This window comes from Scardinius erythrophthalmus (assembly GCF_964197995.2).
Source record: "Scardinius erythrophthalmus genome assembly, chromosome: 15".
In the NCBI taxonomy this organism is placed as follows: Eukaryota; Metazoa; Chordata; class Actinopteri; order Cypriniformes; family Leuciscidae; genus Scardinius; species Scardinius erythrophthalmus.
The window spans coordinates 23,268,745-23,293,247 of NC_138235.1; the positions used below are offsets into that span (position 1 = coordinate 23,268,745).

Below are 24,503 nucleotides of genomic sequence, written 5' to 3' on the forward strand. Positions count from 1 at the left end.
GCCTGCATTTGAATTTGAGTTGTTTGGCTTGTTGTGTTTGCAGTTCAAGTAAAATTGATAGCAGCGCAGTAGTCATTTATTAGTGAAGCCTACTGTTAAGTATTTAATTTACATGCTACAAGTGATTGACTCCTCTTCTTTGCCTGTCATATTTGATAGTGTTGGCCTTGGTGTTTGTGGTCCCCGGTCCGGTCCTCTTTTTGATAATGAGGAGGGTGGGGTTTGATCAAATTGCTGAGGCTGTCATGGTGCTTTGATATTTGCAATGCCATGTTGTGGTTCCTCGTAATCGTTTACAGTACATGTGGACAAAAAGGATTCTGGCTCTATAAGAGAGGGCTGTATGTTCATGTTGGTGTTAGTTTTTTTTTTTACATAAAACCGTCGACCGGACAAGAGAGACAGTGGGTATTTGCTCCACAACATAATAAGAAACAATGCTTAGACAAAAATGTTAGAGCTTTTGTGCCCCACCAATTAAAAGACAAGACACGAAAAAAGACCAAGAGAAGATAGCGATGTAACGTGTGATGCAGGAGGTGTTAGTTAATGACATTTTTCCTTTGTAGGTATTTGTTACTGCTATAATTAAGCACTGTGTTCAGAGATGTTCGGCAGATGTCTTGTAGTTCCACTTCCATTTCAAAGGTCCGTACATGAATCTCACGGTCCAGAACACATTTGACAAATATTCCCAGTATAAGAACTCATTATTGCCACTTAATACAGATGATAAAGAAGACAGGTGCTTATTTTGTATTCCAAGAACATAATATTGAATCTAAAGTGTACATTTTATAAAATTAGATGTAATGTTATGTTTAAGAACCTCTTAAAGAAGGCAAAGGAAAAAAAGTACTTTTCCATACATGAGAAGAGATGTGATCTATTGCTACAATACATTACTGAAATTGTCATAAATAATGTGTTCTTTTACTGGGAACATTTGCAAGATTTCTTCATCAAATGTATTCTGGGCCATGTAAGTTTAATGAACAGACCTTCATGAAATGTCACATTCACATTTCTTTGTGATGCTGAGCACGTCTTCATTTTATTAAATCAAGGAGTTCTATACATGTTGCTTCATTTATTTAATTTATTTACTGCATATCCATAACCACAGTTGCTTCAGAGATGTTGAAGGAGGGAATCTGCTTCTCATATTTCTCTCCAACATCTACCACATTAGTTCAATAATATTCAAGTCAGGTGATTTAAGCTGACCAGGGTAGAAGTACATCTTGGTGCTCCAACTGTTTATGATCATAACACCATCTTTTTCACATTTTAGCAGTGGTGTCTGAGATTTTTAGCAATTTGAGCTCTTTCATTGATGTTTTCTGTGGAAACATGGTCTTATGGGTGAATATTGAGGTTTGCTGTCACTTTGCTGCAGTTGTTCTGTGTTGTTATCCTTAACTACAACATGAGGCATAAGGATTCATGCATGAATAACAGCAGCCTTAACTGTTTGTACATGTTAGATATTAATTAACATAAACATTAATGCATTAATTAACATTTAGGGGTAAACAAAAAATGTATAAATGTGATTACATCCAATAACAAAATATCAAACTAGTTAATTAATTTAGCTAATTATGATAAAAGCACGAGTATCATTTGTTTGCAAATGCCATCTGATTTAATTTGTTATTTAATTGTGTTGATGGTCATATTCTTTGTACTTAAAAAAAAAAAGAAAAGAAAAGTTGAACTCTTTAAACGGAAAGGTTTTCCTCTTGTTGTTCCTGTGTCTGCTCTTTATTGATCATGAATATTTCTGGAAATATATTTTATATATTTATTTTTAAATTTAAGTCATTTAAAATTTTCAGTCTGATGTGTTAAAGCCCCATGAGGTTCACATTATACGGGAATTTCTTTCTCATTAGCCCACTGATGCCCAGGCAGACGCCCGCTCTTTCCTGAGTGAGGAAATGATTTCTGGTGAGTGTGTGAAAATTTTGCTCATTAAAGTTGACACATTTTATTCACACTGCTTGCAAGTGTTAAAACAAAAGGTTCTGCTCACACAGCCTTTCACGTCCTGTTTTGAATTGAATTATTATTATTTGTATCTTTTTATCATCTGAAATCAAAGAATTCAAGGCTGCCTTTGATATGTTCGACACCGATGGTGGCGGTGATATCAGCACCAAGGAGCTGGGTACCGTCATGAGGATGTTGGGTCAGAACCCAACCAGAGAGGAGCTGGATGCCATCATTGAAGAAGTAGATGAAGATGGTAAGTCGCAACACAGAACTGGTTTGTGCCAACCATACTTCAGAAACCAAATGCTCAAAATTGTCCTTTTTTTATTCCTCTATGCATTTCAGTCTGTCCCATCACATCTATGTTTTGCATCCTCAGGCAGTGGTACTATCGACTTTGAGGAGTTCTTGGTCATGATGGTGCAGCAGCTAAAAGAAGACCAAGCTGGTAAATCCGAAGAGGAGCTATCTGAATGCTTCCGTGTCTTTGACAAGTAGGTCACCCTCCGGTCCTACTCGCCCTTATTGATTCTCTGCAAATGCAAATTCATAGTCCATTTCACGCAAATTTTATTTATTTATTTTATTATTTTTTTTGATACTGGTAAATATCATAATTGGGCAGTTGTGGCCTAATGGTTAGAGAGACTTGTAAACGCCTTCACATCATGTCAATTGTCACTTAATAATTGTTTGCCAATTAAACAAATAAATTGGCAAATTGTCAGAATACACATTCATTTTTCAATGCTTTTTGCTCCCAGATGGTGCAGTTACAATATCTTGCTGGACAAGTTAGTCACATAGGTAGCAAGAAGTCAAGCATGATAACTGCAGTGAAACCTCTACATGCAAAAAAAAAGTCACTGTAATCTATAATTATATAGCAAATTGCACCCAAGAGTCAAGACCACTTGTGTCTGAGAAAAAAAAATCAGGAAAAGGGAGAAAAAGACATCACTTTCTTATTTTATTTATCTCATTATTCTTCCTGAATGGGAGTCTATGGCAGCCCTATCATCTTTAAAATGATGAAGGGTAGCCTATTGATAGAGGTGGTCCTGAATACTAATCTGACCTACTTTGTGTGCTCTATGACATCCACTTGTGTTGAAAATCAAGTTTTTAATGTTGTTTATATGTCTATGTGGTGCAGGGCTGGACTGGGACAGAAAATCGGCCCTGGCATTTTGGCCCAGACTGGCCCAATACATATGATCATAAACACCACCCATCTTTGCACGCCTTTGAATATGTTTTTGTTTAACTCATATTCATTAAAACCGCTAATGCCATGTAATGAGTGAGTATAAACGAGTGAGAGTTAACAGATGAAATAAGTACAAAATTGTAATTTATTAATACAGTCGAACTATACTCCACAGTGATGAATCCAAAAAACAAGCTATAAGCTGCATTGACAGTGTTTCTCAAAGGAATTTTGGTAAAACTGTGGTGGGTGGACCTCTAGGGGGGTTTGGGGGCATGGTCCCCCTAAGATTTTTTTTTGCATTTTAATGTTAAATTCATCAATCTGGTGCAGTTTGAGGGTTCAAAATTAAAAGCTCCAACCCATATTCAGTGTGCAAGTATAACAAAGAAAACAAATCAAACCTCTTTTAATAACAGTGTCTGTCTATATTACACTACTACATAATAATAGTTATAATATTAATCTCATGATAGTAGCCTATATATTGTAAAAAATAATGCACCGAAAAATAAAGAAAACTTTCATAATTAGTTTTGTACTAATTTCTAAACTTGAAAGAGATAAGCACATGATCTTTTATTTTGACGGAAACTGCATCGAGCTTTTATTTTGGCGGAAAACATGGATACAAACGTGTCTCATTAAACTTCTAGTAAATTGCTGTAATTGTCAACTATACAGATGTGGAAATAATCTGTAACCGGGTTATGGGTTCCTACACTCATAGCCAAAGTGTTTTGAAAGTAGTTCTGCTTACCGCGGACTCTACGTTACACTTTCTCATCTCTCTCTCTCCTGATCCTCCTCACTATCCTCATCATCAGCCACTGGAGCTGATGAAGGTCCTGCTGCTGCAGAAAACACATATATATCTTGACACATTTTACAGCGTCTGCTTAAAGGGCCTGTATCTATTTTTCACGCTATTTCTCTGCACATTCCTTGCGTTTCCTCTCCATCTCTCAGACTATTTTGACAGCACACACTTGACACTGCACGCTCGCTCAGAGCCCAGAGGGGGAGGTGTTTAATGATGTGATTGGGCCAGCCCAGTGTCAATCAAGATAACAACCAATGGGCCGCTGATCTACGCGTTTCATGGGCCGGTCTGTCAGTGGAAAAAAAAAACTAACGCTTACTTTTTTTGACCAATGCATTACACCGGCACTAACCCAGCGCTGTCAATTAAACAAAACAAAACGAATGGGCCGCCGATGTGCGAGTTTTATGGGCCGTCAAAAAAAAAAAAAAAAAAAGTATGAGATGTATCGGCCCAAAAGCACGTCGGCCCACCGGGCATTTGCCCTGTATGCCAGATTACCAGTCCAGCCCTGATGTGGTGTGTTGTGAGTATTTTCTTAAAACTGCAGTGAACCAAAGACTGTCTCAAAATCACGGTTTGAAATCGCTGGTGTTTCTGATGTCACAAACTACTTTGTAACCAATCAATCATGTCAACAAATGGGTATCTGGGCTGCTGTGAGTGGGTGGAGGCTAATTTGCATATTCAAAGATGGTATACTAAATGAGGCAAGGGTGTAGAGTTACATTCAAGCTATTTTAAGGCATGATGAATTTTTATTCAAGGAAAAAACATTTAAATATGTAATTTTGGTGATGAAAGATGAGTTTTAAGGGATGCAGTTATTGACTACAAGGGGACTTTAAGGTACCTAAAAAGTTTGAACATGGTGCCACCTAGAGTTCAGAAGATAGGCTATATCAGAAAAAATACCTTTTTATAAAAATGCATATAACTTTTGAAATCTGAAATTCATTTTCTTGATGTCTTTTACTTGGTTCATGACAATTCCATTGATCTCAATTGTCAAATTTTTTCACCAAAATTTTGCTGTATATTTAAAACTGTTTTTTTGCTACTCCTCCTCCTCCAAATTTTGTCCAAGTTTGTCCCAAAATCATCTCAGATGAACATTGGACCAAGCCACACAGAAATTACTGAACCAATATTTTTTTTAATATTCAATACTGTTTGTTGTCTTATACGCTATAGGCTACTATGTTATACCATTGATCATTCTTTCTAATGTTGCTCTTTGGCCATCAGGATGAACAAAAGATAAGTTTGCAGCTAAGTTAGCTTAGCATTTTAATCATTTAGAGTGCTTAGGACAGTGCTTATTCCTTCATTCTCACATTGAAAGCTCATCCTTAGCACAGACTTGTGTCCTCTACATTCCCGTATATGTATTTTTTGTCAAATTTATATGGAAGGATGAGAATGCGTTGGTATGACAGCATCATTTAAACATGTCAAGTCATCGGTTTAATAGAGGAAAAAACACATCCTGACAACACAAGACAATAATATTATTAAAATGTTTTTAATGTATATTTTTTTAACAGGAACCAAGATGGGTTCATTGATCGTGAGGAGTTTGGTGATATCATGCGCGCCACTGGCGAGCCGTTGGCAGAAGAAGACATAGATGAACTCATGGCAGATGCGGACACAAACAAAGATGGAAAGATTGATTTTGATGGTAAGGCAAATCTTAATTATTCAATTTTTATGTGCTACTCTCTTGTGGTAAATAAAGGTTCCAAAAGCGGTTTTCTGTAGCGATGCAATAGAAGAACCATTTTGGATTCCCCAAAGAACTTTTCAGTGGACAGTTCTTTAAACAGCTTTTCCCCCTTTAAATAATCTGTAGAACCTTTTTTATTATGAAGAACCTTTTGTGCAATGAAAGGTTCTATTAATGTTAAAGTTTATTCACAGAACCATCAATGCCAATAAAGGACCTTTATTTTTTTTTATTTTGAGAGTGTATTAATGCATATACAGATCTAAATCCAGTACACGAATACTCATTGTGATTCTTTTTCTTGACCTTCAAGTTCTTTTGAATCCCAAAATTTGAGGGAAGAAAACTTATAATTACAATAATTGAATGCTAAGGATGTTCAGATTTGTGGAGAGTGTGTGAACAATGCCAGGAAATTGTATGGCATTTCATCTCTTTTTCCATTTTCATTCCAGAGTTTCTTAAAATGATGGAGAACGTCCAGTAAGAAAAACATACATTCCATCCCCTCCAAATCTTCATGAAAGCAAGTCAAGATGTTGAAGAACAATTCACGCTGAGATCTTTCAAGGAAAAGAGTGCTGAGGACACAACAGCACCTTCATTTAAATCACCAACTATAAAAATGGGCTGCAATTTGCGAGGGACAGAGAATATAGATCAGTGCTCTCTCCTTGGCGATGTTCCTGAGGGACCACAATATGACGGTCTCTATAAATAACTATCCAACCCTTTTAAGAGGAAACCACTTACCCTCAGCTGTCCCCTACCACACCTGCTTCTTCCCAAGACATTCTCCAACCTTCCGTCAAGCCCCTTCCCCTCTCCCTTTACAGTTTCAAAATAGCCCTGCTACAGTATTTACCTTGGGAACTGACTTAATGTTGTGTTGTCATAGAGATAAGAAATCTCTTTCCTTTAGCTCACGTTAACAGTGTTTCTGTAAATCTATTAAAATGGCATGTTTTGGCAAACTACCTACTTGTTCATTTGTGATTGTATTATCTAAAATGATCTCCTTGTGTTAATATTATTCATCTCCCTGTGTGTGAAGATTTCAGCTAATTTACAGATAAAAGGAATTTCAAGCTAAATGTTTCATTTCAAGCTATAACTGAGACTCATGTGATCTTATCAGCCACCTCGCCTATGATTTCACTACACCACATCAGAAAAACAAGATCATCCCAGCATGTTGGTTTCCAGTACCCCATGTCCAAAATAGACAACATTTTGGCCATCTAGTAGATCCATAGTGTTGCAGTTTGTATTTATCTTTTCGTCTGTTAGTCTCTTCCGATATTTTTCATACTTACCCTGCGTTCAGGACAGAGTTTTCCCATGGCCAAGAAAGGTCATGAAAAAGATACATTTAGAATCCTTAAGACAACCTTTTGTGCCTAGAGCATGCAAGTTATGCATAATTTATGTTCTGATCGGAGGCAAAAGGTCAGATTTCCATGTTTTCTTCTCATGGTGGATAGGGATCCTTTTAATACCTCGTTGTCTTCAGGTTATACTGATGGAGGTATTATTTCATGCCAGTGCAAATGCAAATCTCCAGAGCTGCACTCATATGCAAACTGCACACCCGACCTCTCTGCTCTCCTCAAAATCTCTTTATAAATCATTCCATTTCTGCCTGAAAGTATATAGTCTGCAACCCCCTCCTCCGAGATCCCCCTCCAATCCACGATTCCTCGCTCAGGAAACACATGCTATACATGGAAACTCGAGTTTAGGCTCTTCGGGGTTTGGGGTACCTGTGTCGCCATTGCAGACTTTGGGTGGGGTAGAGTGGAGATCTAAATCATCTGCTATTCAGGGCGCGTTGAAGATTTGCAACACAGCACCTTCCCGAGAGGTTTAGGGTTTCTCGGCTTGACTAAAAGGGGGGCGGGGGGTGCAGAACGCTATTGGATCTCACCATTTTAAAAATGAATTTCCATCTGTACAATTAAGAAAAAAAGATTACTTAGCCTATTTTAAATTATTATAACATTATTAGCTTTAGTTAATTCAATTTAGTAGACTTAGTAGGAATTCTGAGGGGAAAAAGCAGTCTCATGATGAAAGACTGCTAGGAAATCATGCCCCAACATTAGTGTGGTCAACATTAACATGGCATTTCCACAATTACGTTTTACCAGACACAATAAATAATCATTTTATTGTGTCTTTTATCAGTTCTTCCAATAAATACAGGCTTTCTGATAGTAAACACGGCAGAATAACCATTTTCCTGTATTATTGCAGACTGTTCTTAAAGTGTACTCATTTCACATTTCTATTGGCTTATGGGAGCAGCCGAACCCTAAAAGTTCAGGATTCTAAATCTGGAGGCCTGTGGGCGGGTCTTGGGTGGCCTGTTTAAAGTGTGTCAGAACTGTCACTTGATGTCTAGTCTTTCTGTTGGGGTGTGAGTGCATTGACCACTGCTTTTCTCGTGGATATAAGTGAGGGAGGCTAATCCACAACCATGGTAAGAGTTTAAATAATCTAAGCGGTCAGTTTTGCTAATGGACGCATGAAAACGAAAAATGTGCAGATGGCCTATTAGTCAAAAAAGTATTTCAAATTACATCTATAAGTATATATCTGTCATTATTAAGAAAAGATATTATAAGGTTACAGTAGGCTATTATTAATAGTTCCCTTGCATTTATTATTATTTTAGTTTTTTGCAAGCATGATAATAAAAATAAAAATGGGTCATTCTTCAGGTAGGGTAACTTTTCTTGTCCATAATGATGATTTCAAAGAAAACAATTGTACTGTTAAAAAAAAAAAAAATCATTCTAATTTTGAAGAATAGATTAAAATATAATAAAAAACTTTTTAATTGCTTTATATTGGCTCATCTCTGTCTGGGCAGAGATGTCTGACATAATTTGAGAGTAACTTTATTAGGTGTATTATTTTAGATGCTATTACATTGAAATTTAATTGACTGCTAGTTAACTTTTGCTAGCAGGACCAAAGCTTATTTGGTTTATTTTTAGTTTTTTCAGTACCATCCCACAGCAGAATCCACTGTAAAGTAGCTAATGGCCATGATTTTTTTTTTTTTCTTTTAACAATGCATTGTAGTTTTAACATGAATGAGACATGAAAGAGCTAATTTTTTCCAAGATATTAAGTTGCCCAGTTTGATATATATATATATATATATATATATATATATATATATATATATATATATATATATATATATATATATATACACACACATATATAAGAGTAAGAGTAGAGTGTTAGGCCTACTAATGGGTGTTTAAAATAAGGGATGGTGGTCAGAAATCAGTAAGTGTGTGGAGATTAACATCCTGCTATTTGATATGAAGCTGGTCAGCAGGTTAGGTTAAATGGGTTACCTTAAAGCTGAGGCGACACATTCCAAGGATCCTATTTCGGAATTACCATGTACAGTCACTGACTGAGGGGATAACGTGTTGAGTCTTAAAATAGTTGCAAAATTGTCCTGGAAGGGTGTTCTGGGCACCATCTGTTGTTTTCAAGGCCTAAAACCCTGTCTTAATTCATACAGATTAGTCAAACAAAAACTAATTACTCTCCAGAAGAACCAGGATTCCTTATTTATCAAATGAACACGTTGTAGCCTAGGCTACTGTTCATGTCTGAAACTAACCGTTCCTAATGTAAGCGCTTTCACTTCACAGACTGACGCGCAACAAGAGGCCCGCTCATATCTGAGCGAGGAGATGCTTGCCGGTGAGTGTACACTCAGAAAAATGACATATCACCAATATCCACGTCTTTCTGTCCTATTAAACTATGTGTCTATCTTAAAGAGTTCAAGGCTGCCTTCGACATGTTCGACACCGATGGTGGCGGTGATATCAGCACCAAGGAGTTGGGTACCGTCATGAGGATGTTGGGTCAGACTCCAACCAAAGAGGAGTTGGAAGAAATCATCGAGGAGGTCGATGAGGACGGTAAGCAAAATGCCACAGATACACTGCACAATATAACACACAATGGACCGAAATATACTATGCGCAAGCTTTTTTTCGTGCGTTCTTGTGTTTCGCAATTTGCTGCATTCTCAGCTCTGCCACAAGGGGCGATACAGTAGCCACTGGTTTAGGCATAATGTCTTTTACGGTCAGTTATTTCTTTCAGGCCAAATGATTAGTTCACTCCAGAATTAAAATTTCCTGATAATTTACTCGACCCCATGTAATCCAAGATGTTCATGTCTATCTTTCTTAAGTCGAAAAGAAATGAAGGTTTTTGAGGAAAACATTCCAGGATTTAATTCTGGAGTGAATAAATCCTAAGGCAGAGCAACAGTTTGAAAAGAATCTTGCTGACTGAAAATTAACATCCCGTTTAAAGTAAAAAATAGGCTATATGAATGATCCTTCAGGCCAATGGAAGAGAACACATCAAGTATGTTCAACATATGTTTGCATACTTGCGTAAAGTATTTTTCAGGTCTATGTGATGATGTCTATACATTTTGACAGATTAATTATAAGATCCGTTTGGTTAGAAATATAAAAATGCAAAACTATTGATTGTAATAACTAAGGTACTTCATACTGAAAATTGTAGGCAGCGGATCCATCGACTTTGAGGAGTTCTTGGTCATGATGGTGAGACTCCTAAAGGAGGACCAGGCTGGCAAGAGTGAGGAAGAGTTGGCCGAATGCTTCCGCGTACTGGACAGGTATGTCATTTGATATCTTCCGTGTACACCTGTTTTTTGAATGTGACCTAGTCTCACTTTAGCATATGAAATGCTGTCAATCTGCAGGAACGGTGATGGCTACATCGACAGAGATGAGTTTGCTGAGATCCTCCGCAGCACTGGCGAAACCATCTCAGAGGACGAGATTGATGAGCTGCTTAAAGATGGAGACAAGAACAACGATGGCATGCTGGACTTTGATGGTATGATGCGGTTTATACATTATATTTCATTTTACTTGTAAACTCTGGATTCTGATCAGATACTGAAGTAACACAATATCCCTTTCCCCCCAGAATTCCTCAAGATGATGGAGAACGTGCAGTAAAACAGAGACTCACGGACATTCCTCTCCCCTGCCCACTGAAACCCTGCCCTCTCAATGCCACTCAAACTCACTTTCCCCTTTTGTCCTCTTTCTGCCTCCATCTCACCTCTTCAGCAGACAGACAGATAAACACCTGTGTGGGGTTTGCCAAGGTTTGGCTCCCACTGACCCTCATGCAAGACCCAAGGAGCCAAGCTGTGGTGTGGTTCACAGGTTCATCATGTTATGATGGCGCTCAGTTTGCCGTGAAGCATATGACATGGTAGACCCCACGTTTGTGGGTGTTTAGTCTAGATCAGCAGCTTATTATCGCTGCATAGACCAATGCCAAACCCACAACCACTTCATTGTATTTAAGAACACGCGCTTGAAAACAGAATAAAAAATAAAAACACGTTTAGTTGGTCTGACATTTTGATTTGTATGGTTTTGTTTTGATCAATTAAACATTCTTTTTTTTTTCTCCAGAGTCTCTGACCCCAATTAGTTGACAATTTCTGTATATACTAAAGACTATTACTGTTTATGTAGAAGCAAAACCCAAACCTTTTACAAATATCAACATTATAATTCACTTAAAATATGCCGTTCAGCTTTATTCAACATACTGTAGGAATAGCTCTGCTTTTCTATTGCACATTTAGATTTTTAACATGACATTCTTTGTGTGCTACAAGTGTGGAGATAAGTAAATTGTGTCTTGTTTATCTGGTCAATGACTGCTGAGTATTATTTGCTAATTAAATGGTTGAACACTAATAATGCAAATAACTGAAAGCTGGTAAATTAAATCCATTCCTCATTTCTCTGATTGACATGCACTGGAAAAAACTACAAAATGTTAAAAGAACAATGCATGAGACAAATAATAATCCAGTTTATACTGCAACATGCATTAGTGTATTGTATACACTCAAGTCTAAGCTATGAATAGAATGCATATCATGTGACTAAAATATCCAAAGCAAAAATCTCAATTAGTTACATTTACATTAACAAATTGCAAATGCTTTTTTATAGGCTACTTCTAAACACTATCAGGCACTATTTACCAAAGCAATTCCTTCTACACTTAGATTAACCCTTCATTTTGCAACAATTTCATTTTTTTCTACAATATTTAATATTAAAACAAAACAATTTAATCACACACAATGTATCTTCATTGTAAAGGACACCTGGTGGTCTTCTCATTGCATGCTATAGGCTAATATTTTTATGACTATCTTGCAGCATACAAAACATTTGAAGGTAAATTAATATTAGCATATGCTAAACTGTCATTAAATATTTTATTATTAAGGTTGCTGTACATGTCATCTTATAAATAAGAAATTGCCATGTTTATTGAAATCTTCAAGATGTACAGAAATGCTTCTTAAAATAATAAAACCTTTTGTCTTCCATTAAAGCTTTAATATATCTTTAATGTTCAACAACTGAAAAACAAAAAAAAAACTATAATAATGTTACAAATCATCTTTGAAATGAGTTGTGAACTGTCTTGCAACCGCAAAAACACGGAGAAATTAGAAAAGTGGGCTTAGGTATACAACAGGTCCATAATTTACAGTCAGGAAGAAACACTTTTAACGTCGATTGAACTAAATAACATAGCAACCGATAGCCTTGTTAAGACCCATAATTGGCCTCGTCAAAGGCTTTGCGAGCCTTTTTCAACTCCTCGTTCATGGTGAGCAAGTCCTTCACTCTCGCAAACTTTCTAGGGTCCTTGCGGATGAGAAAGACGATGTCCTCCACCTGCACACGGCCCTGACGCCCTATAGACATCGCCTTGTGTGTCATCTCAGTGATGAACTCGATGACCAGATCCTCCAGTATGTCCACTGATTCGGTGTACGGGTTTTGGTCGTCTCCAAACCCATACATCATGCAGCGAAGCTCCTTCGAAAAAAGCCGCTTTCTTTTACCTTGGCCCGAATCTGCCCCGTTACCTCCGTCGTCTAAATCCTCGTCAAAACCAGGATCTTCCTCTTCCTCAGCCATTCTTTAAACGAAATACAACGCGCTGATTAGAAACAGCCATGCAAACACAAGAGTAACATATTCTATTTTATAAAAAGACTAACAGGCACCGTGTTAAGGTATAATATAACTTACATGTGAAATACCGAACGGCAAAACAAAACACCCCAACCAGCAAATGCAAAGACAGGAAATTTTATTTATTCATATACATCTCACACGACACTGAAGGAGACATAACAACCGCCAGCGCCACCTAGAGCTCTGGATGACGCATAAAGTTCGAAACATTTCCCGGAAAAGTGATTATTTTACGTCACAACGTGACTTTCTTTCTTTGCCCCAAACAAAGTGAACTGTAAATTTCACATGCACAAAAGCAAAACAAATAATTTTAAACTGTTTAAAGTTACGGTTGTATGTATTATTCAGTTTATTGGCTCTAAGTGTAGTGATAAAAAAAAAGTCAATTTTATTTTTATTGTATTTGCTAAAGAGTTAAAGACAATTGTATGGTAAAACATTGAACTGGCTTTTTTATTTAATCTTATTTTAGATTTTTTTTTTTTTTATGAGTTGTCGGCTCAGTTTGATTCAGTCCGATTCGAGAACGATTTGTTTGGGTCTAGACCGGTTCAACTGATTCACCAAAAAGATCCATCACAAAATAACGAATCTAACGGAGCTAACGCGCAGCTCATAGTAGCATTCTGCGATATTGCTCGCTCAGTTCACAGTGGCTTGGGCAAATAATTAGAGATTTTGCACACAGGAAGAATGTGATATTAATAAATATTTAATTTCAAAACATCTGCTAATCTGCTTCGATTTCAAATTTTCCCGGGATTGCAGCGCATGTGTCAGCAGAGCAACGTCCACGTCATAGCAGAAGTAACGTTAACTACACAGGGGTGTCTGACTGACTGACTGTAGGTTAGGTTCACAAACAAGTTATATGAATTGCACAATTCTACGGCAGATTCGCGCGCTAATGTCACCCTAGTGCTGTGAGAAGAAGCACGCCTGCAAGTGATGGTTACATAGTGTTCAATGCTACCAGCTTTTCGTTTACAAGGACTATGTAAACAGAGGTAAGAACATATGTGATCACCGACCTTAGCTAGTACTGGTTAGCTGTAACGTTAAATGGCACAGTCAGCGTGCTCAAACTGTCAAAGCATCAGTGAGGTAACAAGGTTTTAAGTGCTCGCGAGGGCTTAGGACAGCATTTTATTAAAAAAGAAACCTAGCATATATAAATATCTAACAAAACAAGATATCTTACGTTTCAGCAGGTTCTTTACCAGTCATTATAACGGTACAGCTGTTTTGTTGCACTTTTCAACAAGTGCTTCTCTGATCAATACGACACAATCGCGCACATTGAGAAATATTGGCCCTGCATGTTCTTATCAGCCTACTCAGAGTTTGATTTTCCACTTTAACATACTTAGTGATTGACTCTGGTTAATTCTTGTTACCTTCCTTTCTTTTTTACAGGTCCTAGCTGCGCCTTGTTGTGTCCGGGTTGTCCAGGATGGCGTGGCCGATGCAGTTCCTCTGTAGGGCGCTGCGCACTGTGGGCCTGGTGCTTTTCTACTATGTGTTTTCCATTGGCATAACGTTCTACAACAAGTGGCTCATGAAGGTGAGTTGTAGTTCATTAGCATAAAAATCCGCCTTTTCATTCTTGAGACTTGAATTTGAGTTTTTGTTTTGTTTCGAAGAGAGCACTTATTTGTTCTGTTTGGTTTTTATGTTTTTGTTATTTGCCCCAGGACTTCCACTTTCCTCTGTTCATGACCCTGGTCCATCTTGCTATAATATTCTGTTTCTCTACACTGACACGCTTTGCCATGCAGTGCTGGACGGGAAAGCCTCGAGTTATCCTTCCTTGGAAGGTTTACCTTTCTAAAGTAGCCCCTACAGGTGAACATTTCTCTCTTTTTTTTTGTTTTGGAAAAAGTCGTCAGTGAGTCCAAAGACCAGAAATGTGTTTGATTGTGTGTCATAATGGTTGCTGAAGAGATAAACAAAAAGATAGCTGGTTTTATCCAACACAGTTTTGGAGGGTGAAGTCCATATTGATTGTGTCAAGAACGGAGAGAATCTAATTGCTTGATTTTCTCTGCTTGAATATTTGGGGGTCTTGTCCAGAAGATCATTATCTTTTGCTTGCAGTAAATTAACCACACCCTCAGCGTCATACATTCATGATCAATTCATGTTCAGGTTTTACCATAGATTATTTCATCCTGGCTAAAATTTGTATTATTGTGAGATGGTGTTTCATAATATCTATACAACTCTTTGTCTTTGTCCATCAGCCCTGGCGACAGCGCTGGATATTGGACTGTCCAACTGGAGCTTCCTTTTCATCACTATTAGTTTGTAAGCATGTTGTTTATTATTACCTACCAAAAAAATCCCGTAACCCTAAGTACTACAGACACACAGACCATAAAACATTTTTTGTAGATATTCTTAGTCTTAGATGTGCAATCATATTTTTTTTATTGCATTCTTGATTCTGATTGGTCGGTCATTTAATTGTGCAGTCAAATATTTTGTGTAATGATCATTAAAATTATAAAAATGTATGAATCAATGTATATATTAGTGTTGTTTCTGACAATCCATTGTCTCGTATGACACTTTTTCTCACAAAATCGGGTAATTTAAAATAAATATTAAGTCTTCTTCATTTATTAATTGTATTTTGGTATTAAGTAGGTCTATGATTAATGTGAAAATGTAAAATCAGCTGGTCATTATTGCAAAATAATCCTATGATATTGTCTGATAAGATTGTCTTAAAATTTGCATACTAAATTGTGTTTGGTCTTCTGTGCTTATATTTAAACAATTCAGATCCACCTTGTATGGAGCTAACAAGAAACTAAATGTGTGTTGAGCGTCATGACAGCATTAATTCCGCTCTGATGTAGCATTTATTTATTTTATTTATTTTTAAACACTATGCATCATACAGTTGCCAACTTTGTAAATGGTTACAGAGACAAACTTTGCATCACTAAATGACTGAGCATCACGTACTACCAGACATTCAAGTCATTCCAAATGAAACAAACTCACACAGAAACATGCAATCTCATTGTTAGGAGATGCGTGACAATGAAAACTTAAAAATATCGAACATTGATTTTCATTGAAGTCTGAAGCTAAAAAACTGAGTCATGTAGTTTATTCCAGGCTTAACTTGTATGCTATTCTTGACCTGTGTTACAAGTACTGGTGTTTGCTTTAGGAAATGCAAGTTAAATTAAAACTACTTGGGATTTTTGGGTTTCCTGTAGGTACACCATGACCAAGTCTTCAGCTGTTCTCTTCATTCTCTTTTTCTCCCTGGTCTTCAAACTTGAGGAGCCGGTAAGTGTGTTCATACACTTGATTCTTGAATAAAGGAGTAAAGAAAAGGAAGCTATCGTTCAAAAGAAGCTATCTATACTTCAGGCACATTAAACATACATTTTGCATATGTAAAGTTTTCATCAAGGTGCAGCAACGCAGTATTTCAGACATTTGAAGACTTCACAAAAAGTCCATCTAACATTTTTCTTTTAAATGTGCATTTTTATCAGGCTCTAAGTTTTGGTTCAGTAATTTCACTTTAATGGCAATGAAAAAGATATTAGTCAGTTATTGAAATGCCTTATTTAAAAAAATGTAACAATAAACCCCCCCCAGAATGCTTCGAAAGAGCATTCACTTCTCCCCATGCTGTAACAGTGCCAACCCCCCCACACACACGCTGTTGTAAGAGCTTTTTGCGTGGTCACACTGAGAGACTAAAACATTTAAGACCTGCTTGTGATTTTACCCCCCAGTGTGTTTTCTTTTCATATTTTTCTGCATTTGGCTGAGCAATTTGAATGGCAAGCCTTAACTGTACAGCTGTATACCTAAAGAAAAAAGGGACTGTACTTTACCACCCACTTAAAACCTTAAAAAAGAACTAGAATTAGAAAATAATTTCTTGTTTTATGGAGCTATTGGCTGTGTGAACCATTTGGTTTACACCTTTACAAACACAGATTAAGTTAATTGCATCTGAGGGTTGAAATGAACTTTTTTTCACCAGCCAATTTGTCTATTATATAGAGTGGTGTGGGTATGACGTCACTTTTTAGACCAACCGGCAGTTAGTATCACACTGGTTCCCTTTGTGAGAGCACAGTTATAAGCATACAACTGAGCTAATTGATGTCGTAGAATAAAATGTGAAAGTGTCTTGAGCTTGTTTCATTGAAAGTTTCTGAAAAGTTCACTGAACTGTGTTAGCATTCACAAATTCCAGACAGTAAACGGATGCACATGCTATTTCCGATGTACTCCAAGCACTCGCTACTTCTGATTCGAAGGTCAAATGGATTTGCATGACAACGGTCACATCCGGTATATAGGGTGACCACCTGTCCCACATTTTGCCGGTCAAAATGAACTGTTTATTAGCGATTTAAAATGTTAGCATCCAAATTGATGGCAAATATGCTTTCCAGCTAATATAATTCAGTCTTTACATAAGTAATAATAGTAGTACATTTATCTTTCACACGTGTCCCGCATTGTCCTGCTCAGTTGCAGGACAGTACTGCAGAACAGGACATGTACTGTCCTGCTGATTTAGTCACATGTACTAAATCACATGTACTGTCCTGCAACTGAGCAATAACCAGGTGATCACCCTACCGGTGTAGACGCGGTGTAGGGCTCCAGTCACTGCCACAACTGAAAATACACATATTTTTTTTTGTCTGGACAGTTTAAAAGGATAATAATAATATTTTTAGCTTTTTTTATGGCAAGCAATCAGTACTGCTTGCAGGTGCCAATCCATCCAAGAGTTTTAAGAGTGTAAAATCATGTCAGTAAATCAGTCCAAGACCGCTTTTGATTTTAGCTGCATTAAAGACCCCCAAAAATGTCTTGAATGCAGGTTTATTTTTTTGTGTTGATGTATTTCTTATTCAAACAGGATTTTGAGGCGAGAGATATTGAAGGACTTGACCCCTTTTTTGGCTTGGTGTTTGTTGTTGGTAATGTTTATTGCCTCACTCTTTTGAACCCAACAGAACCCTTTCCTGATCCTGGTGGTGTTGCTGATAGCCAGCGGTCTGTTCATGTTCACTCTCAAGTCAACTCAGTTTAATCTGGAGGGTTTCCTTATGGTCTTGTTGGCCTCTTTTATCGGAGGGATCCGCTGGACTCTCACTCAAGTGCTCATGCAGAAAGCAGAGCTTGGTAAGTCTTGGTGTGAGGAGAACATTGAAAGTTTCTGTTAAGATCGCAGAACTGCATGTTGTTATGACCTGTGTTTGGTCTGTATGGTGAATTCTCGTGACTCTTATGTCCTTCTCTTTGCCACACAGGGCTTCAGAACCCCATAGACACCATGTACCATCTACAGCCCCTCATGTTCCTGAGCCTCTTTCCTCTGTTTCTTCTCAATGAGGGTCAGTCAGCTATTTTAAGCTGTATATTATTAATTTGTCTTCCCTAAGGGTTATCTCACAAAGAAATGTCATGGTTGTATTTCACATCAAAATAAAAAATAACTTATTGTAAAAATAACTAAAAATGTTATTGTAATGAGCAAAAATCTATAAAATAATCTTACAGGGTTTCTGCGGGTCTTAAAAAGTCTCAATTCATCCTTGCACAAATTAAGGTCCTAATTCATAAAGTCATGGCATTAAATGTAGACTGGGTAAACCTATTTGATTTCGCCCTGCAGCTCAGGCTGGAGAGACCTGTACATTCTTCTATCCTGCTTTCGCTACAAATTTGCGGTGACCAATCACAAACTGGCTTATCCACCTGGCGCGCTATTGCTGGGTGTAATCCAATCCAATTCCTTTTAACTTCTCGACAATGCTCAATGGCTTCTTTAGTTTAGCAAACAAATTGCTCGAGTGGGTGTAAATACCACTCACTTTTATGGTTTTTTTTGCACAACCTGCAAAAATCGCTCGATGCCATTGCTGCTTCTGCAAACCGCTGATCAATGCTCCAAACCAACATGTTTGTTGACATGTTTCCTCGCCTCTTGTGCAGTAGAAAATACAGAGCAGACTCCCCAGACTAATGTTCAATCTTATAAGATTGAGCTTGGTCTGGTGATAGCCAGACTAATTAAATGTTGCATGCGTTGCAAAAAAATGTATATCTTCCTCAGTATTTTTACCTAAACATCTTTAAATCAAGATACATTTACTTGAGATGCTAATGTAAAATGTCTTTGCTTCAAACAAGAGCAAATATCTGTCAATGAGTTACGAATTAAAAATATAAATGAATTAAAATGAGTTCCCTTAAAATTAAGTTGATTCTTCTGAGCCCATTGGTAGATATTTGTACTTGTTTTAATCATAAACTCAGTAATCATAAAATCAGTTTCACAGGAAACAAGAAATCATCAAAAAAATATTGTTTTGCATCTCCTGTAAATGCATCTTGATTTAGCAATCTTTAGACATTTGCACTGGAAAACAAGACAAGAATACTGAAAAATAACGCTTTTTTGTGGTGTGATCAGACCGTACAGTAAAAGTTTTTTTTTTCAGATTCTAGTGGTTGGTAGCAGATCGATTCAAGCTACTTTTTTTGTATAATGAATTAAAAAACAATGGATGTCTGGGTATCCTAGACATTTACATTTAGAGAAAATATTGACGTATTGGGTTCCCTTCAATTTATTCCTTACATTTTCTTTACTTGGTCTTAAAAAGGTCTTCAAAAACACTCCATGAACCTTGCAGAAACCCTGAGCTTAGATTCAGTGCAACTAATATTACCATAACATACTTCTAGTTATACTTTACAATTTACACATCATATATTTTCTTTGAAATGAAATGGACAAATACATCTTAATGGTTCTAAAATACGTTTCAACTGTCATTCAATATATAATTTATATTTTCTCTTGGGTTAGAAAAAAAAATCACCTGGACCTTTTTTGCCATTTGCTATATTTCTTGGTTACCAGTGCATTTGTGTCTTAAGTAACCTGTTGCTTGCCTGTTTCTTCATCTTGTCATTCATGAGTAGGACTGAGTGTGAGCACCACAGGGAAGCTCTTCAGGGTCAGTGAGCTCTCACACCTGCTCTACACTCTGGTGACTCTGTCTGTGGGTGGCATGCTGGCATTTGGACTGGGCTTTTCCGAGTTCCTGCTGGTGTCCCGCACATCCAGCCTCACGCTATCCATTGCAGGCATTTTTAAGGTGAGAATGCATCTTACAGATTTTCTTATTTGCTTTTACATACCTATAAGTAATATAAAAAGCTGCAGAAGCTCTTTGCTTCTTCATCTTAATGTCCATTTCTCATTAGCTCTGCTAGGTTTTAAAGCCTTCATTAGACTTAAACCATTCATTTTCTTCACAAAGACATTCTCTCTGTCTCTCTCTGTAGGAGGTGTGCACTCTGCTGCTGGCAGTGGAGTTCATGGGGGATAAAATGAGCACAGTGAACTGGTTGGGCTTTGTTGTGTGTCTCTCTGGCATAACACTACATATTAGCCTCAAAACATTCTATAACAAAGGTAAGACATAATCATAATCCTGATTATGCCTGTAGATGTTTCTAATGCAATGATTCATACAGGTGTTTGGGTATAATGCTAATGGCAACTTAAAGTCGCAATGAAATGGAAGTAGCAACACATGTTTTCTTCCCTATTGTGACATACATTAAAGTATAACAGATTATGTGAGCGTTTTGACAGAGGTCATAGTACTATAAAAATATCCTATAAGTTTCAAAACTCAGAACCTTATTTGTACAAAAACAACTTTTATTGAAACCAAGCTCAGAAAGTGGCTTGTTTGGGAATTTTCACATTGTTACATCATCGTGTGACGGAAGACCGCCTCTGCAGAAGAACATCAACGCCTACTTCTACATCATTGCCTCTTTAGCCCCGCCCACCGATTCGCACATGTCATGTAGTAGAAAATACAAGACAGAAGAAAACACAGGATTACTCCAGCAACAAAACGATAGAGATTCCTCGAAGGATTACAGTATATTTTGAAGTGGCAAGTTGTGGAAAAACATCCTTATGATCTTAACATTAAGAAAGCATGGATGAATTTTATTTTTAACAAAGTTCCAGTCAGAGCACGTCAGTCGTTTGTCCGCTTCATTTTACTGCGGATTCGGGTTTTAAACTAGACACAGTTTGACGCAGGCTTTTCAGAGAGACTGAATAAAAGCTTCAGTGAGCAACATCTGCTTTGTCATCAGTAAGACATTATAACACGTTTTCACTATCGAATAGGATGAACTACAGTGGGACAAACAATGGCACATTCATTCATAATTCCGTTTACATTAAACACTGTGACTGCAAGTTATCATTTGTCAATTATAACTGTGGGAACTCCAAGTACTTAAACTTTATTTGCCACAGCCAAGACTTATAAATATATAGTCTTATAAATATAAGACTTATAATTATATATATATATATATATATATATATATATATATATATATATATATATATATATATATATATATATATATATATAATTGTTTCATATTGTTGGCAAATGTTTCAACAATGTAACAAGATATTATTAAGCATCGGAAGTTTTCAAAACAATTCCACACATGTAAAGGTGTAGACCAGGGGTGCCCAATCCTGCTCCTGCCAATCGACTGTCCTGCACAGTTCATCTCCAACTCTAATCAAACACATTTGCCTTTAATTTTCAAGTGATCCTGAAGACCTTAATTGGTTGCTTCAGGTGTGTTTGTTAAGGGTTGGAGATGAACTCTACAGGGGTGCGTTTTCCGAACAACGACGTAACTCGCTGCTTAACTACCTCAGTGCGATGCATCATTGAAGAAATCAACTAGCTAGTCACGACTGTTTCCCGAAACCATATTGTCGCAAATTGGTCGTTCAACCACGTTGGTTAATGATGTCACGCACGTGGTGAGAAATACCGTCTTTTAATTAATCTGTTTGAGATCAAATTAATGGTACATGTTTTGATATAAATTACAGACATGGCATTTGAAGACTTTCTCTCATTTTTCTCAGTTATTTTGCTCTATTTCCAGATTCAATCATAGGCTCGTTCTTCGAGCACGTTCACACATGTGCAGTCTTCAAAAATGGTGCTTTAAATCTCTTGACAAAATAAAAGATGTAAATTACATTTTTATGTATTCTAAATTAAAGACACAGGTAGTACTGAATGTCAGCTTGCTTATTTGGCTAAAGATAAGGATTTTTTTAAGTCCACATGTCATGCAAACTAGAAACTATGCTTCAAACCACAGGTGGAGAGCTGTCGTTCCAACCACACAATTTTTTTATGCTGTTTGCGAATGTTCGTTGGAACAATGGTTTCGGGAAACACGGACTCGTTGAACTATGCTGATAACGATGGAACTTGCGAACATAGTTGGCCAACGATGCTTTTGGGAAACGCACCCCTTTGTAGGACAGTCGATTGGCAGGAGCAGGATTGGGCACCCCTGTTGTAGACGATGAAAGTTATTTTAATTAGCAAAACTGTTACCCAATCAAAGCAGTGGGTGTTTACTTCCATGAATGCGGCATACCCTTCAAAAAAAGGAAAAAGGAAAAAGGAAAGAGAGGGTCAAATACAGGATAGAATATAGCCTATTACTTATAAATTAGGATGTTTTTGATGTAAACATCTTGATAACATTATAAGTGAACCTCAGAGAACAAAATTAAAGAAAAATGCAGTTCATGACCCCTTTAACCATGTTGTTGCACACCATTCTCATTTCTGTAATGTGGAAAATTCTGTAATGTAAATTTTTTTATTATTACTATATTTATTTATTATTATATCAGCACATTTTAAGAGAGACTTTCACATATAACCAGTACGGGACCTGGCATGATTGAATGTGTTTAATTGAATACATTGCTGTTGTTTCAAGCTTCAGGCTTCTAGAAGAAGAAAATGCTCAAAGCTTGTTTTTGAAACACTAATTGTTTTGTTTTTATGAAGACCAGGTATTGGCTGCTCTTAGTGTGTATCTCTGTGTCTTTTTATAGGAAATGGCCCCATGGTGAGACAACTACCAGTCAGAGACAACCCAGACCTTGAACTTCCACTTCTGCAAACAAAAGATGACTATTGTGAAGACACCAATGATGAAGAGGAGCATGAGATTCTTTACTAGTTTGAGAAAGACATGAATGTCCTAAATATACTCATGGAATGTTCTGCTTTAAAGGCTCATATCAGTGGTCACATTGACCACAGGTACTGAACAAGCCTCAGATATGTTATGAATAAGCATGAGAAGAGACTATACAGCTAATGTACGGGGGTACATTTGTGTTGTCTGTCTCTCCATGATGCTGAGAGGACACTATGCTCTTGGGAAGAGAGAACTCTTAAACGCCACTGGGTGAGAAAAAGATAGGTTACCCAAACGGTTAACTTCTGTCATCATTTACTTACCCTCTTGTCATTTCAAACCTGTATGACTTTTCTCCTGTGGAACACAAAAGGAGATGTTTTGAAGAGTGTCTTACATAGAAGGAAAGTGAATGGGGACCAGGGACTATCAAGCTCCAAAATTGCAAATCCATATGAACTGTGTGCAATATTCCAAGGCCCCTGAAGCCGTATGATAGACATTCTGCAATAAATAATTAATTTAGCCTTTGAAGAAAAAGTCACACATGTTTTGGAAGACACTAGGGTGAGTAAATTAGACTATTTTAATTTATAGGTAAATTATACCTTTAAAACTGATGTGGCATCAATCACAGCACAGGACCAATCTCCAAGTGGCCTTACACATTTGTTTACATGACTATAAAGGATTTATTTTACTAAATATAAATTCTATTTCAGTTGCCCACAATAATCATTTCAGTAATTATGACACAGAATGTGTTTTTTTTTTTTTTTTTTAATAATAAAATGAACTTTGATTTCTTCTATCATGAATTCCTTCCCTTTCTGAAGGCAGCTTTATGAATGGCATGCATTTACTTCATCGCTGAGCAAATGTTATCAACTCTTAGAGAGGGAGGCAGAATTCAGATAAGCAGATTATATAGCCTAATTTGATTTGTTTGGAGTTTTCATTCAGGTGGAGGGAAGTCTATAAATTCATGAACCTGATTGAGTTCATTGAGTTTGTTTAGTGGATTAATCATGAAGTCAAAGAGGGCCTGTTCAGTTCCAAATAGTCTGAAGATCAAGAGAAAACACAGTTGTTGCAGGAGATGGAAATGAATTCGCTTAAGTGGAATTTATGCTTTGGTCTCGCACACATCTACACGTGCAGCCCAAGTAAACTTAATTTAATTATTTTTAAACACATTATGCAACATACTCATTTACATTCAGCACCTCTGCTTTACTGACTGATTTTTATTATTATTATTATTTTTTTTGTTTGTTTGTTTGTGGGATTATCTACGTGTTCAAAGCTTAAAGTCTAATTTGGTTAAAGACTGGTACAGTTTCCATTGCTAGTCCCCTCCTCTGATTGTTACTGCCAAAAATGTGGTCTTCAGACAAATAAAATGTTTTTACCCTGACAGTTCCATTATAAGTGCAGTAGGGCGAGACCGGGTATGGTTGTAACACTTTTTACTTCAGCATCTATAACTCAATGAATTTATGAGCTTGAGTGCTCAAACTTTTATAGAAAGTAGGCACATTTGTTTACTACAAA

General features: G+C 37.0%; 4 protein-coding genes across 6 annotated transcripts; 3 read left to right on the forward strand and 1 right to left on the reverse strand.

The window, feature by feature from the left end:
- The first annotated feature begins 2,112 nt into the window (after nt 1-2,112).
- LOC308703293 (troponin C, skeletal muscle-like) lies at nt 2,113-5,917 on the forward strand. Its single transcript, XM_081386636.1, has 3 exons — nt 2,113-2,251; nt 2,378-2,492; nt 5,579-5,917. Exons 1-3 carry the CDS (start codon nt 2,128-2,130, stop codon nt 5,793-5,795), a joined length of 456 nt encoding a protein of 151 aa, XP_081242762.1. The 5' UTR covers nt 2,113-2,127; the 3' UTR covers nt 5,796-5,917.
- A 2,216-nt stretch (nt 5,918-8,133) lies between these two features.
- LOC308703292 (troponin C, skeletal muscle) lies at nt 8,134-11,514 on the forward strand. Its single transcript, XM_081386635.1, has 6 exons — nt 8,134-8,242; nt 9,441-9,492; nt 9,573-9,716; nt 10,339-10,453; nt 10,541-10,677; nt 10,771-11,514. The coding sequence occupies exons 1-6, from the start codon at nt 8,240-8,242 to the stop codon at nt 10,800-10,802; spliced, it is 483 nt and encodes a 160-aa protein (XP_081242761.1). The 5' UTR covers nt 8,134-8,239; the 3' UTR covers nt 10,803-11,514.
- Nucleotides 11,265-14,402, reverse strand: taf13 (TATA-box binding protein associated factor 13). 3 transcript variants are annotated; one of them, XM_081386637.1, is made up of 2 exons: nt 12,924-13,042; nt 11,265-12,810 (listed from the first exon to the last, which is right to left on the reverse strand). In XM_081386637.1, the coding sequence occupies exon 2, from the start codon at nt 12,807-12,809 to the stop codon at nt 12,435-12,437; it is 375 nt and encodes a 124-aa protein (XP_081242763.1). In that variant the 5' UTR covers nt 12,810; nt 12,924-13,042; the 3' UTR covers nt 11,265-12,434. The 3 variants fall into 3 exon arrangements, with proteins under 3 accessions (XP_081242763.1, XP_081242764.1, XP_081242765.1); XM_081386638.1 differs by lacking the exon at nt 12,924-13,042 and adding an exon at nt 14,270-14,402 and having other exon boundaries at nt 11,381-12,810; XM_081386639.1 differs by having other exon boundaries at nt 11,381-12,831; nt 12,924-12,952.
- Nucleotides 13,479-23,883, forward strand: LOC308703291 (solute carrier family 35 member C2-like). The gene is made up of 10 exons (XM_081386634.1): nt 13,479-13,879; nt 14,289-14,436; nt 14,567-14,717; nt 15,116-15,179; nt 16,106-16,178; nt 17,882-18,050; nt 18,179-18,262; nt 19,860-20,035; nt 20,226-20,355; nt 22,861-23,883. The coding sequence occupies exons 2-10, from the start codon at nt 14,326-14,328 to the stop codon at nt 22,986-22,988; spliced, it is 1,086 nt and encodes a 361-aa protein (XP_081242760.1). The 5' UTR covers nt 13,479-13,879; nt 14,289-14,325; the 3' UTR covers nt 22,989-23,883.
- The last annotated feature ends 620 nt before the right edge of the window (nt 23,884-24,503 follow it).

Bases quoted from the DNA above. Each gene is read 5' to 3' on its own strand.
- taf13 (XM_081386637.1), bottom strand. From the start codon at position 12,809: ATGGCTGAGGAAGAGGAAGATCCTGGTTTTGACGAGGATTTAGACGAC.
- LOC308703292 (XM_081386635.1), top strand. The intron at 10,454-10,540 runs GTATGTCATTTG...GTCAATCTGCAG, and splicing joins TGCTTCCGCGTACTGGACAG to GAACGGTGATGGCTACATCG. The intron at 10,678-10,770 runs GTATGATGCGGT...CTTTCCCCCCAG, and splicing joins TGGCATGCTGGACTTTGATG to AATTCCTCAAGATGATGGAG.
- LOC308703291 (XM_081386634.1), top strand. From the start codon at position 14,326: ATGGCGTGGCCGATGCAGTTCCTCTGTAGGGCGCTGCGCACTGTGGGC. The intron at 14,437-14,566 runs GTGAGTTGTAGT...TATTTGCCCCAG, and splicing joins ACAACAAGTGGCTCATGAAG to GACTTCCACTTTCCTCTGTT. The intron at 18,051-18,178 runs GTAAGTCTTGGT...TTTGCCACACAG, and splicing joins CATGCAGAAAGCAGAGCTTG to GGCTTCAGAACCCCATAGAC.
- LOC308703293 (XM_081386636.1), top strand. From the start codon at position 2,128: ATGTTCGACACCGATGGTGGCGGTGATATCAGCACCAAGGAGCTGGGT. The intron at 2,252-2,377 runs GTAAGTCGCAAC...TTGCATCCTCAG, and splicing joins TGAAGAAGTAGATGAAGATG to GCAGTGGTACTATCGACTTT. The intron at 2,493-5,578 runs GTAGGTCACCCT...TTTTTTTAACAG, and splicing joins TGCTTCCGTGTCTTTGACAA to GAACCAAGATGGGTTCATTG.